Source organism: Euprymna scolopes, chromosome 19, assembly GCF_053919585.1.
Source record: "Euprymna scolopes isolate OS-2025 chromosome 19, ASM5391958v1, whole genome shotgun sequence".
NCBI lineage: Eukaryota > Metazoa > Mollusca > Cephalopoda > Sepiida > Sepiolidae > Euprymna > Euprymna scolopes.
The window spans coordinates 21765321-21779600 of record NC_136500.1 but is presented as its reverse complement, the minus strand read 5'-3'; the positions used below and the strand labels follow the sequence as shown (position 1 = coordinate 21779600).

The window sequence follows — 14280 nt, the reverse complement described above, 5'->3', positions numbered from 1 at the left end:
TTTTTGTCATTTATTTGTATATGCTTTGTAGTTATATTTAACACACATCAAGCTTCATTAATAAAAGGATTTGGTATAAATAAAGGGTGAAATATAACTGATTAAACATATTTTTCTCACATATATATTTAAAATATATTTTTTACATGACCACTACTTTGTATAAAACTAGCATTTCAGCCCGGCGTTGCCCGGGTGTTTAGATGCGTATAATGAGCAAAAAAAAAGTGGTAGTTGGAAGGCAGGCTCGAACCTGTACTGCGAAGGAGGAAAAGAACGGGGAAAAAAAACCTGACGTCTTTGCTGTTACGACCACCACCAAACTGGAAATCACTTATGTTTAAATTAAGGCTAGACAATCGAAAGGAGAGGATGACTTTTGAAAATATCGGCAAAAAACAACCCTCCCTGTAGAAAAGTGGCCAGTTAAAGGTGAAGATATTAATGTTTTTAGCCAATTTTTCGATATTTGTCGCCTGAAAGGTCGAACTATAAAACGATACTGATCTTGTGAAAATCCGTTGCTCCTGTCGAAAGTTTTAGGCAGACATGCAAACATACATACATACATTTATATATTGGTAACTAAAACTTTTCGACCCAAACCGATTAACAAGCTTGTCCTATCTCTGAATACCCTTTACGTCAAATTTCAAATGTTTAGACCAGAAATTGCCTGAGTAATTTGGTAGAGACCGCAGAGGTCAAATTTTTTTTAACTTTAACCCCTATTATGACCCCTTAACATTTATTGTTTTGGGCTCAAATCAAGTTATTAAGTTAGATCCATGTCCAAGGAACTTATATCTAAAATTTCAAGTGTTTAGACCCAAAATTGTCGGAGGAGTTTGGTAGAGTTCTCAACGGTCAAATCGTTGAACTTTGACCCCTTAACAGCCAAATTTCTGGGCGAAAATCAATCACAAAGATTTTCCCAAATCTCAGTACCCTGTATATCAAATTTCTAGTCTGTAGACTTAAAATTGACAGAGTTATAGCATAGGGAAATACACACAGACACGTTCACTTTTATATATATATAGATATGTATAATTTCCTTTTAACACGAGTAGGAGGACATTGAGCTGGGGATAAAGATTTGTGTAATAATGAGACGAAAATGAAAACAGTGTCAAAGCAGATTAAATATTTTATGTATCGGACGACTATTTTCTAAAGAAAAAGAATTTGTGTTCATAATTCTAGATTTTTATAGCTCGGATTAATTTGCATGCATGAACAACTAACTTGCATATGTAGATACTGGCTAACTTTTATGATAGATTTAAAGTACATGGAAAGTTAAAGTTTTACAGCTGAGAAAAAGGTGTTGGTGGTGGAAATATGTCAGTGTTTATAACGGTGTTGTTTGAAGAGGAGTTCCTTCTGAAAATGAAACCATCATTGTAACCTCATTATAGCTAACGAGAATTCACATGCATCTTTCTTCCCTACAATTCGTTTATGCACAAATAAAACATGTGATGATGATAACGAAAATGTTCACGTTTTTACCTGTAATAATCCGGTAAAACTATGTGAACACCTGAACTTGGTTTACAGATTTTTGGTTTTTCTGCATCAGCCATGAGTCGGATACTGTCTGTGTAAGGTCCACTGGCATTTATCACACATTTCGCTTTCACTGACCATTCTTCACCTGTACAAAGAATTGAAAAAATATAATACATGAAAACAAATAAAATATGATTCAACAAACAGAACAACTAAAGTTATAAAATAAAAACATTTACGTTGACAGTTCGGGAAGAGGGGATGATATCTTTTCTTTTCTACAATTTCCTTCTCACAGGAAAAATATTATTAGTCTTTATATAGAAGCTGCATGGCTGAGCTTGATTCTTTTATTGCTCCTACTAGGTCATTTGCAGCAAGAACTCGTCTTGTTACAATGGGAAAAGACTTTCGTTTCTTTTTCTATGTACTAAACATCAGACGAAATTTCCATCGTAATGGCTTCTCTCTCGTGGAAAACATTTCTGCAAGATTGCTTCCCTACTGATTCCAACTTAGTGGTCTTCAAGTCCAATGTCAACAAATTCTTGTCATAAATTGCCCCTAGCAATGATAAACGCGATTCATAATATTGATCAGTTTTAGTACTCCAATAGCATACCTCATCTTTCAACTGGCAATTATTCAGTCTTATTAACTCTTATCCTCGAGTGTCTCTTGGCCTTGATAAGTGGTGACTGAATAGTAGAAAGTAAAATAAGGATTCATCCATACATTCAAGAAAGGCAAATTTAATCACAGAACGGTTACAGAATATATAAACTGAAGTGACAAAATCAGAGAGAAAGCAGAGTACGAAAGATCTTTACTTGTGCAAACAATATGTGATTTGTACAAACAAATTTCCACAAAACATGTTCAAGTGGGATCCAACCTCTGGTTTCTTCCTGTAAAACATTTACATCAAGAACTCGTCCAGTTACCGCCACTGTAAAGAACTTTCCTTTTTTCATTTGTGTGCCTAGAATCAGCCATAATTTTCATGAACAGAGTTTCTTTCCAAAAATTTCCAAACTCTATAGTAACAGATTTCTGGCAAACTACAACATGATCGTCTTCAAATCGAATGTAAACAAATACTTGTCATAAACTGCCTTCATAAGTAATCAAACAATTCATTCCATTCAGCATTTTTATTTTTCTTGTACTATTCAAGTGACAATCCACATTAACACTTATCCTCAAGGGGATTTTGACCTTGATAAATGGTAACTTATTAGTAAAAATATATTAAGAAAGGAGTTTCATGTTCAGTTGCAAAATCCACTTTAAATTCAAATAAAATATAAGGAAAATATATTTCTCAGCCAATGAGAAGAGTTAACAATATCTTCACCAAAAGCAATAAAAGAAACAAAGATTTGTCGTTAAACCATGCATGGAATTGATGGCCACAAAATAAAGGAAAGACACAAAATATCAGCAGAGCAGACTTGTATCAACAAATTGTAAGCACAACATAAAAATAAGATGAATAACAGTTTGAGCAACGTGAAGACCATCCACATGAAATAAAATTCAAACAATTTATGACGTACAGGAGACTGATCAACCTGTACTAAGTTGCAGAACACTCCAGTATTTTTTAATAATAGAGTAACGATGTTTTACAAGAAGATTTAAAAGTGTTTCCCTTTAAGTCACAGTTAAATAATTTTTTTTTAAAATAGGGACAAGTTCCAGCAGTAGATTCTTAAACATTATGGCTGAAATTAGTTGTCAGTAGTTGCCTTGCTGCCACCAAGGTACTAGATAAGTTTGGCAGCATCATGAACAGATATATGTATAATAGAGTATTTTCAGTTATTGGCAAAAATTCTGAGCATGGATGGCCCTGATTGCAAAGAGTGAAATTTGTAGCACGTTTGTTTGCAAAATGTTTTTTTTTTATCAAGTGCTATGTATATCAACTCAAGTCCATTGATGATGAAAGCTAGTTTTGGGATGAAAATGGTGATTTAATTACACGTAAGAGACTGAGGTGCAAGTTTTCAATCACTTTTGGAATTCAAGTCTGGGTTAGTTTTGACAGGTTGTGAATTATAGAACTTAGCAGCATAGTTATTTTGTTGGTTAGATAGGAATGAGTAAAAAATATATTCAGCCAATTGGAACTGATGAATATATCTGGAAAGGAGGACAGGGCAATAATTGACACTAGGACATCCTTTGTTTTGCTACTTTTCTCTTCCCATCCAGTGGGAGCAAGGAGTATACCATATATGATGATTCAACGTTGGAGTAAGGCAATAAAAGTAAGCAACATAAAATCCTTTGTTTTTAGAATCTTTATTTGTAATCAAACTTGTCGAAAAAGAGGATTCTTCTGGAAATGCTATATGAATCCACCAGCTGAATAAAACGAGTACGTGTCAATGATTTTCAGTTTTAGGTAATGGGACGTCTTCAAAAGAAACATTGGAAGCTTTCTTTCATATATTGATGTTCATAAAAAACATAGGCATAATGTCACATATGCAATACTATCAAATAAAATTAAATATTTTCATTGTTGCTATATAATAAACTAGCCTGGGTGCCCGGCGTTGCTCAGGTGTTTGGAGGTGTGTGTTGAGCAGAAAAAAAAAAATGGTGGTAGTAGGCAGACAGGCTTGAACCCATACCGCAAAGGAGGAAAAGAATGTGAAAAAAAAAACGCCTTTGCTGTTGCACCCATCGCCAAATCGGAAGTGATGTAGGTTTAAATTAAGGCTAGACAATCGGAAAGAGGGGATGACTTTCAAAAATAGCGGCAAAAAAAGCGACTCCTCCCTGTAGAAAAGTGCCCAGTGAAGGAATTAATGTTTTTGGCCAATTTTTTTATATTTGTCGTCCGAAGGATCGAGCTTTAAAATGATACCGATCTTGTGCCGCTGTCAAAAGTTTTAGGCAGACATACATACATACATACATACATACATACATACATACATACATACATACATACATACATACGTTCATACATACATACATTTAAACAAACAGGTGAGATTTATATTACAGACTAGCAGGGGTACCTGGCGTTGCCCGGGTGTTTGTAGGTTTGTGTGTTTTTGGGTAAATGAAAAGAAAAATCATTAGCCGGGTGTCCCGGGTGTTTGTTTTAAAAAAAAAAAAAAAAAACGAAGCCTTGATGCGCAGTTGGAAAATAATAAAGTGTGAAAACAAACGTGCAATGTTTAACGGCAGGTGCCCGTTTTTGACGAGCTAATGACGTCAACTTTGAGACATAAAGATTGATTCTCTATAAGGAAGGTCAACTTTGAGTGCGGGACAGTGTTTTATTTACCGCGAGTCTGTTCGCTTCTTTTTTTATACGAAAAAGCTTAATGCACATGTGGCGATCGAAAATTGTTGAATATTTATCTTTTGAAAGTCGGGCAAATTAAATAGACAGGCGACCACGGTTGTTAACTCATAGATATTATCATTTAGGTGCGATATAAAAAGTTTTAAGAAGTTGTGAGGCGACCGATTGCTTCTCGGAAAAAAGCCTTTTCTGGACATACACGAAAATGCACACACACACAAACATTTTCGCTTTTATATATATATATATATATACTAGCGGGGGGTACCCGGCGATGCCCGGGTGTTTTGAGGTAAATCAAAACTCCGGTGGTGTTAAATAATAATAAAAAAATGTTTTGATAGGTGAGTATGAGAATCGGACCCGTACACTCGAGTTTGAAATTAATGTGTGAAAAAAAAAACCGTGCTACGTTTACCATTAAGCCACGGCGACAGACAACGTTAAGCAGGTTTTAATTTATTTATTTATTTAACTATAAAAACAGGTGTGCGCATTAAAAGTTAACTCTGCTGCTCCCATTTGACCTAATTAAGAAGGTCAAATAGAAGTCACGCAGAGTTTGGGTTTGTTTATCCAAATTTGACTGTTTCTTCCCCCAACAGATGTTGGGGAGGGGAAAGCAGCTCCCAATTGTCCAGATTAAATCTGATATACAAGATTGATCAAAGCTGATTGCTTCTGGACGTTTTTCCCGGCGCAATGCCGAGAATACGTCGTTTGAGTTTAGTTTCACTTTATTTATACTAAAAAGCCCGATCAACACGCGAGAAGCCAAAATAGCAATAATTTTGTAAAAATCGACGTGAATAAATCTATACGCTACGCACTTTCCTAATTCCTAGATATTATTATATAGGACCTATATAAACAGTTTTAAGCGATAGTAACAACCCCGGGAGCGTGTGCGAGAAAAGCCTTTTGAAGACATACACGAAATGGTCACACACATTTTGCCTTTTATATATATAGACTAGCGGGGAGTACCCGGCGATGCCCGGGTGTCTTGAGGTAAATCAAAAGGTGGGGGTTAAATAAAAAAAATGTTTTGGTAGGTAAGTATGAGAATCGAACCCGTACCCTTGAGTTGGAAATTAATGTGTGAAAAAAAAAAACAGGCGACATTACCCATTAGGCCACCACAACATACATTTGAATTTATTTATTTAACTATAAAAACAGGCATGCGCAATAAAAGTTAACTCTGCTGCTTCCATTTGACCTAATTAAGAAGGTCAAATAGAAGTCACGCAGTTGTTTACCCAAGTTTGACTGTTTTTGTTTTTTTCCCCCAACAGATGTTGGGGGAGGGGAACCAGCTCCAAATTGTCCAGATTGAATAACAATTGTCTGATGTACAACATTGATCAAAGCTGATTGCTTCTGGGACATTTCCTGGCGCAATGCCGAGAATGTTGTTCGTTGTTAACTTTAGTTTCACTTTTTATACGAAAAAACCTCATCAACATGCGAGAAGCCAAAATAGGAATAATTTTGTAAAAGTCGACGTAAATAAATCTAGATGCGACGCACTTTCCCAAATCGTACATATTATTATTTAGGACCCATATAAACAGTTGTAAGCGATCGTAACGACATCGGAACCGTGTGCGAGAAAAGCCTTTTGAAGACATACACAAAATGGTCACACACATTTTGCCTTTTATATATATAGACTAGCAGGGGTACCCGGTGTTGCCCGTGTGTTTGGAGGTGTGTATGTAGGAGAGGGTGACCCTGTTTTAATATTATTAAAAAACACAATGTTAAAAATAATTGGAAAAACCAAAACAAAGCAAAACAGCAAACAAACGTAAAAACAAAAAAAGGAAAAAGGTGTAAAAGAGGAAAAAAGTTTAGGTAGAAAGACAGGCTCGAACCTGAAGCATCAAGGTTAAGGCAGAAAAAAATTGCTCGACACGTTACCCTTACGCCAAAGAGACATAGACTTAATAACAGATAAAATTAAACCTTTAAAAACACTTGCAGGTGGTTGAAACTAACGTCAACGTTTTCTAGGTCAAAAATGATGTCATTGTCATAGTAGCAGGAGTAGAGAAAATGAAGGAACGATTTTTTTGGCACTTCTCCCTGTACAAAACTGATGATTTTAGGGTGAAGGAATTAATGTTTTTGGCCAATTTTTCGATATTTGTCGGGCAAAGGTTTGAGCTTTAAAATGATACCTATGTGGCGAAAATCTGTGGCCTGTGTCGAAAGTTTTTGCGAGACATGCAAAGACACACACACAAACATTTTCACTTTTATATATATAGACTAGCGAGGGGTACCCGGTGTTGCCCGAGTGTTTGGAGGTGTGTGTGTGTAAACTCCGGGGTGGGGGGGGGTTAAAAAAAATGTTTTCGTAGGTAAGTATGAGGATCGAACCTGAACCCATGAGGCAAAGTTGTAAATTAAAGTGTGAAAAAAAAAAGTGCAACGTTAACCATTGCCCCACCGCGAGATGCTAACGGAAACACGTTTGAATTTATTTAATTACTTGGATTTGGCAGGTGCCCGTTTTAATGAGTTAATGAGGTCAAGTTTGACTGCGGGATAGTATTTCATTTACTGCGGGAACGCTTCCCAAGATGTTATAGGAAAAAGACTAATCCACATGCGGCAAGTGACAAATGTTGAATATTTATCTTCCCAAAGTCGAGCAAATTAAATAGACAGGCGAGCTTCGTTGTTAACTGTGAGACATTACGATTTATATGTGATATAAAAAGTTTTAAAAAGTTGTGAACCGACCGACCGCTTCTCTGAAAAAAGCCTTTTGTAGACATACAGAAAAAGCGAACACACATACAAACATACATACATTTTCGCTTTTATATTTATAGACTAGCCTGGGTGCTCAGTATTGCCCGGGTGTTTGGAGGTGTTTGTTGAGCAAAAAAAAGTGTCAGTAGGCAGGCAGGCTCAAACCTGTCATACGAAGACAGAAAAGAAAGTGGAGGTGTGTGTAAGGGTATTGGATGAGCGCAAAAAAAAAAAAAAACAGAAAAAAAAAGTGGTAGTAGGCAGGCAGGCTCGAACCCGTATCATGAAAGAGGAAAAGAAAGTGAAAAAAAACGTGACACGTTAGCTGTTGCGCCCATCACCAAACTGGAAGAGACATAGGTTTAAATTAAGGCTAGACAATCGAAAATAGGCAATGACTTTCGAAATTATTGGGGAAAAAAGCGACCCCTTCCTGCAGAAAAGTACCCAGTTGAGGATGAGGAATTAATGTTTTTGGTCAATTTTTTGATATTTGTCACCCGAAGGGTCAGGCTTCAAAATGATACCAATCTCATGAAAATCTGTCACCTCTGTTGAAAGTTTTTTCGAGATTTACATACATACATACATAATTACATTTAAACAGACAAGCATATTTATATTATACATGATGAAAACATTTGTTATATATTCCTGTTGATGTTGTTTGAAGGAGGGATTCTGAGCACTTTTCTTAAACAGATATACTGGACACTCATAACCTATTTAGCTCCACCAAGGCGGAAGTAAATATGTTTTTTGTTGAGTTTGTTTGAATATAACCTAGCATTCACATCATTTCATCAATCATCATCAAATTTGGTCAAAATTTTGGTCATGATCCAACTTAATAACTGATTTAATTTTAGGGATATTTTTTTTTTTTTTTTTTTACACAGTGATCACAACTTATCAAGGCCCGGAAGCCACTCAGGGATAAGGGTTATTGCAAGTACATTACGTTAGTGTGGAGATTTGATGGAGTGTTTACTTAAGGGGGCGGTTCATTAGGAATTTGTTAACATTAGACTTGAAGACATCCATGTTGTAGTCCGGAGGGAAGCAGGCAGACGGAACAGAGTTCCACAGGCGTGCAGTTCTAAGAAAGAAGCTTTGTTCATGGAATCCGCGTTTTGATTTAGGCACAGATATAGAGTGGGGGAAATTTTTCACAGTGGATTCAGCTAGACGGGTGTTTTTCGTGAAAGATTGGCGAGGGGGGACCAGGGATTGGAGTTCAGACGAGCACCTGCCATGAAAATAACGATAAAACAAGGATAGGCTCGCAACGTCTCTTCTGTGAGAGAGGGGTTGCAGGGTAGAGAAAAGGGCATCCCCCACTAAGCCACGAAGTCTATTTTGTACTCTGTCAAGGCATGATAGGCTGTTTTTGGCAGCTCCTGCCCAGATATGGCAACAGTATTCCATCCTTGGATATGTAGGTCAAAGAACAAAGTCGCAAAAAGGTGACAATTTTGGTGATAACTGCAGTTCTATTCAATGTAGAGACTAGCTAATTGGTCCATATCAATGAAGTCATTTAATGAATAATGAAGTCCTTTAACTTTGACTATAAAAGTTTGATCATAGTCGAAATTCCGACAAAATTTCAACTTTAAATTTTTCCAAATTTAATACATAGATGTTCTTTGATAGTTGTAACCATCATGCAAAATTTCAGTGTGATCAAATAAAATAGCTTTCGAGTTATACTGTCAGATGGAGGTATGTCTGACATGTTCTTGTTTATAATACTTAACTATTGATCTAATTTCCTTAATTATGAGTTATTTCTGGCTATCCTCTGAGAAGCCTAAAGAATCTAAATACCCCTGGACTTTAGATGACAAGGCCATTATATTATATTCTAATCCACAAATCATTTCACCTCAAATCCTTCGACAGCACATGATCAAATTAACCAATCCACTATCTACTTTCATACTGACAAATGAACCTAGGGTCAAGTCTTGCAAATGATACCAGAGTGACTATATGCATTTCATAAAACATATCTACACTTAACTTCAAAAAGAAAAGTACTGCTAAGTAATGTGTAACATTTGTGCTATATCTAAAAAGAAAAATGAAAGCCTTTATTTGACAACCATGCTTTTGATCTTAGAAAAAGATAGAAAAGAAATCTATTTTCTCCAATGATGATGATAATGATAGTATGTAACACTTTAAATATTTCTACTTATATATAAAACGCATTTTGTGTCTGCATGTGAGTTCATTCACTGTGAGATTCTGGGCTGATTTTTTGGACATTTCACATGAATGACTATATGTGACTGGGAATGTTCTTAGATAGGTTTCATATCGGAATGTCTCTGATAAATATGAAAAATCGATAACCGAAAAATCCAATTAGAGAAGGCACAGTTTGATTTTCACGAAAGTTAACACCCTCATACAACCTAACATCACAAGTGCATTTGAGAAGTTTTATCACCGCACAAGCAGAAGAGCCTGACATAAAATCACAGTAGGTTTTTTGATAAGAGAAGGGCATGTTCGAAATGAATGTTTTTGTTTAGAGCACAACTGAAGCATGATACTTGATTTTTGCATTTTAAACTTTAATTGAAGCCATTATATAAAAATAATAGGTTCTTTACAGTGTAAACTAGACTACAATGTATTGTGGATTAAGTCAATGTGGGAATGCATGTGAAGTTTTCTCTTTGTATACTGTTGTGGGTTCCCAACTAGAGCAAGCAAGCTAGCAAGCAAGCAATCATCATCATCATCATAAAAATGGGAGATTTCACTGATTTCAATGGCAATAAAAGTATTGAAAGTGTGAAACATTTGTTGATCCTCATTCAATCCCGGGCAACGTCAGGACTCTGCTAGTTCAAACTAAATCTGCATGATCTAATTCGATGAAAAAAACAACAATAAAAACAACAACAATAAAAACAATAAAAAAAGAACAAAGAAAAAGAAATAGCAAAATGTTTTGAAGTCAAAAGAAAAAAAATGGCCTCACCAGTCAATCTATCCCGAACTTTAGCGCCACACACATGCTCTTCGCCATCACTATTAGTTGTTTTCAACAATTCTTTTACTTCCACGTGGTTGGTTAGTGAACCACCCATACGTATAGCTGTCATGGCAAGAACTATATTCATCCGAGCGTCTTCATGTTGACCTGAAGAAAGAAGAAAATAAATGAAATCTGTTATATATATCTAATGCATAAAATTATGTCAGACTGATTTTAAAATTTGAACCTAAAAAGTCAATCTGACGAATTAAACTTTAGCCAATTTTCATTTGTTATTTATATTTTTGTACCATGTTATTAACAATAAACTAACATACTTTATTGCAATTTATTTTTAAAATTACTTGATCTGGTTCGGTAGTTTGGTTAATATGCAAACATGCTTTAGCAACCTAAAAGAAAAACAAACTAGTGGGAATAATTCTTATTTTTTGTAAGAGTTACCATTCCTTATTTGCTTTGATTAGCTTGGATACTAAACCTAACAAAAAAAGCATTGTCATAGAACATAGAAATAGTTACTTAACAAATTTGTACATAATAGATCCTGAACAATGTTGAATTAGTGAGTGCACAGTGACGAGGCATAAAAAATCACTTAAGTTCAGCCCCACCCCCACCCCATTTAGTCCCCAAAGTCTCCAGGGGATGTGAAAATGAACAAACGGTGCAGTTTTAGGCCTTAACAAATGTAAATTTGAGTTCTACACCATGCAAAAAAAGAAATTACTAAGTCCATCATTTGCCCCCCCCCCCCCAATTTAGCCCCAAAAATCTCCAAGGCCTTAACATATTTAAATTTGAGTTCAGCACTATGCAAAACTACTAAATAGGCATACACAGAAAATTTTGGACAAATATGATAAAATAGTCCCAAAAATGGAGTGTTTTTATTAGCCCTAAAAGAGCCCCAAGGCACACCCAAGAGTTATTGTGAAGTATAGACAAACAAAATTATAGAGAAATTAGTTAGTTACAACTTTTCAGAAAGTTTTATAAAAATTCAAGTCATCAATTTTTTTTTTAATAAGCACAAAAGTGTCAATTTTAGCCATTTTAACCCGAAAGACACCTCTAGGGGAACAACCAGAATTTTCCAGGAAAATCCGTTCTGTTACTTTTTTTACTCATATCTTGTTTAATGTTTGTGCAAAATTTCAAAAAATTCCAAGGTGTAGTTATTGAGAAAAGTGTGGACAGACAAACGGACAAGGGTGAATTTACAGGTCCACCTTCCTTTTGTCGGGGAGCCAAAAAAACATTTTACAAAAAAAAAAAAAAAAAAAAGTAGAAGGTAGTGTGGTTCAATCAATATATAAGCATATATTTAAAGGAATGAAACTATTAACAGTTATTATTTTTTTTAAATTTTGTTTATTGTTAAATTTTTTGTATTTTTTATGTCTATTACACGTGTTACGAGTTTTTCTCTCTTCAGATTTCAGATATTATTTTAGTCTTGACAAGTCTTGTAATTTTGGAAAGAGAAGTGTAACACTGAAAGAATATTATGCCTCTGACCAAAGTGGATTCAGTTCTTAAAAATTTTTTTAAAATAATAATAACCATTGGTAGCTCCACTTCTTTAAATATATGTGTGTGTGTACTGTTCATCATCATATTGAGAATCTCATTAATCCTTATCCTTAAATGGCCTTTGGGTCTTGATAAGTAGTGATATTATTATATAAACAAAAAGAATGGCATACTTTTGAATTGGATAATTTACATATTTTAAGCTTTATTTAATCTTCTAAATACCAAGCTTGATTTTGCCATTTGGAAAGTGATTCCTATTTTAAATGCATAAAATGTGCTTTTATATTATTACCTCATATATATATGAGAGAGAGAGAGAGAGTTAATTTTGTTATTGTTTTTTATTAGCTATAGTAGAAGTATAGAAACACTGCCATTGTATTCAAATTTACTTAGCTAAGTGATAGAGAGCTTTGTTCCCTTGCATACAAATATCTGCATCAAGTCGATGGGATGCATTATTATTTAGATTTAGATTCTTTCTTCATTTTTTTTACATACATAAGTTATCCATGGACGCACGTTACTTACTAATAGTCATCAGCATGGCTCGACAATAATTCTTAAAAACTATATAAATGTTGCAGTATTTAGTATGCTTCTTTTGTTAGACATTATTAGAGAAAATAAAAATAAAATAAATTACAAATAACTGTAACCCATTGCTTTGTGTATTAAATTTGTCCAGCATTTTGTTTTTGTTTTGTTAAGAAATGTTTAGCGTGAGTAGATTGTATAGAAAGATGGGATGAGTAAGGGAAGAAGCGAGGAATGAAAGCTGAGGAAGATGAAAAAGATTAGTTGAAAAACAATGGAAGACTGACAATTTAAGCTAAACATTTGGAGGGAAATGCTATAGAAAGTAAAGTTCGGAGAGTGAATGTTACCAAAGACAACATGATGATCAGTGGTTGTAGTGTTGGAAATCCTCCAGAAAGAACAACGTTCTCCTGCTCAGTTTGTGAAAAGGGAGTTTGAAGCAACTCAACGCTTTGTGGTATTTGTAAGAATTGGGTACACAAAAACGTGCAGTGGAGTTACAGGTAGATCAAGAGATGATAACCAGTTTGTGTGCAAAAAATGTAAGACAATGGAAACGGATGAAAACTCAGATGTGGAGAAAATATATTTAGATGATGAGGCTATCAAGTTTTGTTACCTTGGTGATACCATTGAAGCACATGGAGAAGCTGATGTCAGTGTGATTGTAATAGTTATGAGTGGACAGAGTAAATTCAAAGAATTTCTGCTTTTATTAACCAGTAGAGCATCCCTATTCAATCATCAAGCATGTGTACAGTGTGATGCTGTATGGAAATGAAACCTGGGTAGTGAGGGTTTAGGATATGTGTTGCATGCAGAAAAATAATATGATGAATGTGTAATGTGAATTTTAAAGACAGGATCTGATGACGTCAGAGGAAGATTAAATCTTAGTGTAGGGAAATGTGGGCAAAACATGAGACTTTGTTGGTTTAGTCATGTTGAAAGAATGGATGAGAGTTCTTGGGTCAGTAGATCAGGAACAGTTAAGGTAGTAGTGTCAATTAATAGGATAAGGTGAATGAAAACATGGGAAAAAGTGATAATGATAGATTTGAGAGAAAGTGAGATGAATGAAGACCTGGCAAGAAATAGGTAAATATAAAAATCAATTACAGAAAGTCATCCAACACATGCCAGCACATAAAACAGATGCTTAACGGAATATGATGATGAACAAATGGATGATAGTGTGTAGGTTAGTAGATGTAGAACAGTTGAGATACAAAAGCGCGTAGCACAGTTATGGAAAAACTAATGAAAACATGGTATGAAGTAATAAGGATGAATTTGAGAGAAAGAGGGATAAGTTTGTTTGGCCAGAAATAAGGGAGTTTGGAAATGAATTCCAGAAAGCCGTCCAACACATGCCAGCATGTTAAACAGGCATTAAACCAAATATGATGATGCTGCATGCACATGGACAGTTTTTTATTTTAAAAAGAAACAAAAGAATTCTTTGATTTGGATACATTGAAAGAATGGATATTAGTTCTAGTTTAGTAAATGCAGAGCAGTTAAGATAACAATGTCAGTGTAAGCCAACAAAACATGGGAAGAAGGATGAATT

The 14280-nt window shown here is 34.9% G+C and overlaps 1 protein-coding gene across 4 annotated transcripts in view; it reads right to left on the bottom strand.

Annotated features, from left to right (window-relative positions):
• Positions 1-14280, bottom strand: part of LOC145303483 (glycerol-3-phosphate dehydrogenase, mitochondrial-like) — a 214099-nt gene that overhangs the window by 89059 nt on the left and 110760 nt on the right. For all 4 annotated transcript variants that reach the window (XM_080144851.1, XM_080144848.1, XM_080144850.1 and 1 more), the window contains exons 7-8: positions 10611-10772; positions 1516-1660 (exon numbers count right to left, since the gene is read on the bottom strand). In XM_080144851.1, the coding sequence (XP_080000977.1) occupies positions 1516-1660; positions 10611-10772 (307 nt within the window). The remainder of the gene's footprint in view (positions 1-1515; positions 1661-10610; positions 10773-14280) is intronic.